The sequence below is a fragment of the Parasteatoda tepidariorum genome, chromosome 2 (genome assembly GCF_043381705.1).
Source record: "Parasteatoda tepidariorum isolate YZ-2023 chromosome 2, CAS_Ptep_4.0, whole genome shotgun sequence".
Lineage (NCBI taxonomy): Eukaryota > Metazoa > Arthropoda > Arachnida > Araneae > Theridiidae > Parasteatoda > Parasteatoda tepidariorum.
Window position 1 is genome coordinate 30,813,139 of NC_092205.1, and position 5,506 is coordinate 30,818,644.

Here is a 5,506-nt window from a genome sequence, read left to right on the forward strand (position 1 = left end):
TTACTTTTAGAAATATAAATAATTCAGGAAATCAGCTTGAAAGATTTTTTCCTTGAAAAAATGTAACTTTAATTATCAATTACAAATATTTACTATTTTGCCACTAAAAAAGTTTTATAAGAAAACAAAAGTTAAACTGCATCAGAAATAATAAAAAAATTTTAATCAAAACCATTAAGTTCTATATAATATATTAATTTAAATTTTACGCGTTGTTAGAATTTTAAATGGCCTATAGTAAATAATTTAAAAATTATTATCGTTTCCCAAAGAAGAAAACAGTGTTACAGAGCATGTACAGTGCACAAAGTAAAAAACAGACCACCTTGAACAACTTTTAATCTAATGATCAGATCTTCACGTTCAAGGACTCAATCATAATGGTTCCAAAGAATGATCTCAAATATGCTAATTAATTAGTTCAGACGATAGTTTAAATTACGAAATAAGACACAAAAACTTTCTCTGAATAAACATATCTTTTTGCCAACAGATTCGGATTTCTAATCCCTAAAATATAGGGAGTAGCCGAAATCTGGGAAATATGGTCCCCATAGTTTGGTTAGAAGAGTGGTCCAAAGTTGGGAGCCCTTAATGTTAATTTTACTTTTTGCGCATTTCGCCATATCTCGAGAATTTTTTAAGCGAATTGAAAAATTTTAGCACACACTTATAAAATTCGTTTATTCGAAGATAATTCTATGCAAAAAATAAATAAATTTCAGTATATATATTTATTATTTTAAAGTATGTAACTAAATTTGAGTGAAATCGGTTGAACAGTTTCTGAGAAAGGGAATTTTAAAAAAGTTGTATAGTAAAAATTCGATTTCTCAGGAACTATTTAACTGATTTCGCTCAAACTTTATATTTTGCATTGTAAAATTGCATACTTTAGTATGATGTGAAACATTTTTATACCTTTTTTGACTATTATTAAATAATAAATATCTACTAAAGTTTATTTTTGCAGGGAATTATCTTTGGATAACGAATTTAATTTTATAATCGTGTAATTTTATAATCGAATTTAATTTTATAATCGCACGAAAAAACTTTCGAATAACGCTTTTAAAAAAAATACGCAAGTTATTTCCTGATAATCTGAACGAATTTTTAGTAACTATTCGAGTGTTTTTTATAATTAAAAATTACCTAAATATATTTTTGCTTATAACTGGAGCATCAGAATTTTTTTTTTTTAAACGGACACCAGTCTCCAATCTACGTCAAAAGATTATTAATATGCTACCTCTGTAAGTAAGAAACCATAAGAAACTCTACCACAGTAAGAAAATTTTAATCATAAAGCATCTTTTATGGTAATATCATGTTACTATTCATAAAGCACCTTTTATGAACGGTAGCATCTTCACTTGAATTCCATAAATAACTATCATTGTGGTTTACCGATTTTTTTTATACTATCGTTTTGAGGTTTTAAAAGAAAATAAATAAAAAAGCAAATGCTACAGTTTGATTATTCCCAGCATTTTCAATCGGATAATGCAATGCAGTATGTCCTTTAAATTTAAGTATAAAAAATGTACGAAGACACACGATATGTATAGATAATCTTCAAAAAGTTAGCATCGGAGTTTCCCCCCCCCCTTGTCATTTGAACGGTACCCATAAAAAAACACTCGGAAATGTCGTGTAATGTTTAAACTCAAATCCCTAAAAATCCCTTGCGCATCCGAAAAATTCAACAAGTTTCACTCTCCCACTAAAGGAAGAATTAATCAACTATGGCTCTCAAAATCGAGGTAAATCAGTTTTCCATTTGAGACCCTTTATCGTCGTTGGCATCATAAAGATTTGGCGAGTAATGATTTACGGAAACAGGTGCGGTTTTTCAATAGAGTTCCTCCGCCCACTCCATCAATCATTCAGGTAGGGGAGAAACTTTTAGGCGAGACCTATAAGACAGCAATTTTTCAATTTGCTTAGAAAGTTCTCGAGATATAGCAAAATACGCAAAAAGTAAAATTAACTCGAAGGGGTTAAAAATTTGAACCGCTCTCATGACCAAAGTATCGGAACTATATTTCGAGGGTAAGAAAATTGAATCCATCGAAAAAAAAGGTATGTTTCAGACAAAATACGTTTTTGTGTCTGATTTCGTAATTTAAAATATCATCGCACTAATTAATTAGCATATTTGAGATCACCCCCTTCAATCATTAAGAATGAATCTCAGAATGGGTTATATAGGGTTGTCTGTTTTTTTTTAGCACTGTACATATGGTTTTTGCATAAGTTTATGAAAAGAAAAATAGTAACATAAAAAGAAAACAACAAGTAGTTGTAGGCTAAAAATGGAGGGTAGAATCGATTTAAGCAAAAGTAAACATCAAAGTAGTAAACTTGCTTACTAATAACACATTTATCATAGAAGTAACACTTTTAGGTAGTTTAGGTAAGCAATTACAATTATCAAATTCAAAACTCTCAAACCAAAGTATTTCAAGAATCAAATGAATTGTCCACTTATTTGCACAATTAAATAGAAATGCGTAATTACATTTTCAGGAAAAAAAAGTTGTTTTTTTTTAATTACACCAATTTTGCGCTGCGAATTTGAGAAAATTATCCTGAGAATTGAGAAAATTATGAAACTCATACAGATGATATACTCACATAAAAAAAATTTAAATTAACCACTTAATTATTTTTCTAAGTTAAAGATTAAAAACACAGAAAATGTGTATTAATGGATAATTTGAACTTTCTTCTGCCCCTGATGAAAGGAATAAGTCTCATAATAAGTCTCACATCGATGTCTTTCACATCAATGACTAAATAACTATACATAAGGTACTAGCATGTGCGTATATTGTGTATACGTAAATAACTATATACTAGCACATTATACTGCTTGCATTTATATTTAATATGACTCCAAAAGTAGGAAACTCGATTGAAATTTTATAACAATTCCAATATGACTTTATGTTTAATATGCTTTCACTCCTGAATCATTTTAGGAAAGAAAAGAAAAATTGAATGAACGATAAACTTAACTCTTTTTTTCCTATATAAATAAACAAATTCCATTTGCTCAGTGTGAAAATTTCTCTGTATTTAATAAATAAATAAAAATTACTAGCCAACCAAATTTAAAAAAAAAATGCTTAACTACTGCTCATGTCACTAGTCAACGTTTTAACAATAATTTCTCAAAAGGAGATTTGTTTGCAAGCAAAGAAACATGAAAACCACAATAAAAGAAGTACTTGACAGAAGAGCAGTGTTGCCATGTTAGAAGAATCCATAAAAGTTTTTGTTCAAAAACAGAGCAAGATGTGAAAAAATTAAGAAATAATTCTATGAATACAATTTAATTTTTTAAGAATATTTACTGCAAATAAATATTTCTTTGCTTGCAAACCGCATTGAAAAAAGTAGTTGACAAAACAGAAGCGTTGTCATGTTAAAAGAATATATTAAAGTTATTTCGGTTTAGAAATAGCACAAGATGTGAAAGAACTAAGAAGTAATTCTATAAATACAATTTAATTTTCAAGAAAAATTTAATTTTTATTAAATAATTAATTTAATTTTTTAACTGCTGTTACATAAAAGTTTAATGTTATAATAAAAGTATGCATTCTACGTAATTTCAAAAATAATTTTATTAAAAAATCGATCTTTATAATTGTATAAAAACAATTCACATTATTTTTAAATAAATGTGAGCATTTGCTAAAACATGTATCAGATTTATTTTTTCTTCTTTCAAAATTATATATTTACAAATGCAACTAAGTGAATTGTACAATGCTATTTACAAATATGAATAACTGGTTGTTAAAATTTTCTATAAATTATTATTTTCCTATTAAAGATTTAGTTTCTTCTGCTTCTTTGATTATATCAAGAGAAGCATACATCTTCATAAGCTCATCTTTCTTCTTCTTCAATAATGCTTCTTCAAACTAAAAAAACACAAAATACATAATACAGATAACATATTAATATTAAAATACATATTGTAATCAAAAAAGTTATTAGAATCAAAAAAGTCTTTAAAAGTTATTATAGTAGTTTACCTCTTGTTGAGTAGGAACCGGTACATGAGCAATGAATCTAAACTGATTAGCATCATCAGCAGTATCTTCTTCTTCTTCTTGCATAGCCTCTTCATCACTCTTTAAAAATAAAATAAAATAAATATTAGTCATTTTTAACGACTATTATTTTAATAAAATCATTACTTCACTGAAGGTAAACTGTACCTTGTTACATTTACATATTGCAAGTTGGGTAAGTTTTATTTTATTAAATTATTTTTCTTAATTCAATGTCCTTCTATGAAGTTAATATTCTAGAGTTGAATATGATTTAAATGGAAAAATTATGTGACATTAAAATGTAGTTGTATGCATTGAAGTGGTAAAACTTCAAACTACATTACTCCCAAACAATTTTCATACAAATAAATTTATTGTAGTGAAATTTTGTATCTGAGAGTGATAGAAATATTTATTATAAAACAATATTTATACGATGAATTAAAGTTAAAATAAGCACTTTAAATTGCTTATTGAAAAAGGGACCAAAATCAAATATCATAAATTGTAAAAATGAACACTTCAATCTCAAAAAATGCTCTAAAAGAGAATAAAATAACAAGGATACAAATGTCAACAAAATCCAAGACTCTTTTAAAAAAATTCTGGAAGAAATTTTAACGCATTTTTTTAAAAATGAAGCAAACAAAGTTTTAAACACTATAAAAATGGAACAGAAAAACCTGTTGTTAATCTGCTCATTTTTTATACTGCTTTATGATGTGTTAATTTGTAGCATTCATAAAATTATTCCTCGTAATTTTTTATGAGGCTGAACACATGTGTGAATATAAATTGCAATATGAGATTTACAAATCATGATGTAGCATTGAAAAACTATTGATTATAATCATTAATAGCACTGGAAAAGCAAATGTTTCAATCACAGTCATCTTCCAGTATTTTATTAATCATTTATAGTATGTTGTGCTTTCTTCATTTAATCCAGAAAAACTCAATGGTTACTGGTATACAGAGGGCCACGTGCCACAATAGCACAGTTGTTAAAGCCCTGAGCAGTCATTGCATAGGACCAGGATTCAATCTCCTTGAAGCTTACACAGCTTCAGATAGTTGGGAACCAGTTTGTGTGGGAGGTAAAGGTAGACAGTGCACAGTGTTAACCACACTTCAAAATCAAAATTCTTGTGAAATTGAAATTGCCAAGCCCCACAGGACACATATGTTCATCAATAAATCAAAAATGTGTGACATGTGGGCATTACAATAGTTTTAACCTAAGAAAGTTAAGAAATCCATGTATTAACAACTAATTGCTTTAATTTATTGTCAAGGCTCTTTTTCTTAGCCTTCACGTTCAAATGACAGGGATGAGAGTAGTCAGAAAGTAAAAAAGAGGAAATCCAAAAAAAAAAAAAAAAAAAAAAAAAAAAAAAAAAAAAAAAAAAAAAAAAAAAAAAAAAAAAAAAAAA

At 27.4% G+C, this 5,506-nt stretch overlaps 1 protein-coding gene across 1 annotated transcript in view; it reads right to left on the reverse strand.

The window, feature by feature from the left end:
* Nucleotides 1–3,617: 3,617 nt before the first annotated feature.
* The window catches only part of LOC107454970 (pre-mRNA-splicing factor ISY1 homolog), a 16,034-nt gene continuing 14,145 nt past the window's right edge, over nt 3,618–5,506 (reverse strand). The window contains exons 8-9 of the mRNA XM_016072348.3: nt 4,053–4,151; nt 3,618–3,938 (exon numbers count right to left, since the gene is read on the reverse strand). Of these exons, the coding sequence (XP_015927834.1) occupies nt 3,831–3,938; nt 4,053–4,151 (207 nt within the window). The 3' untranslated portion in view covers nt 3,618–3,830. The remainder of the gene's footprint in view (nt 3,939–4,052; nt 4,152–5,506) is intronic.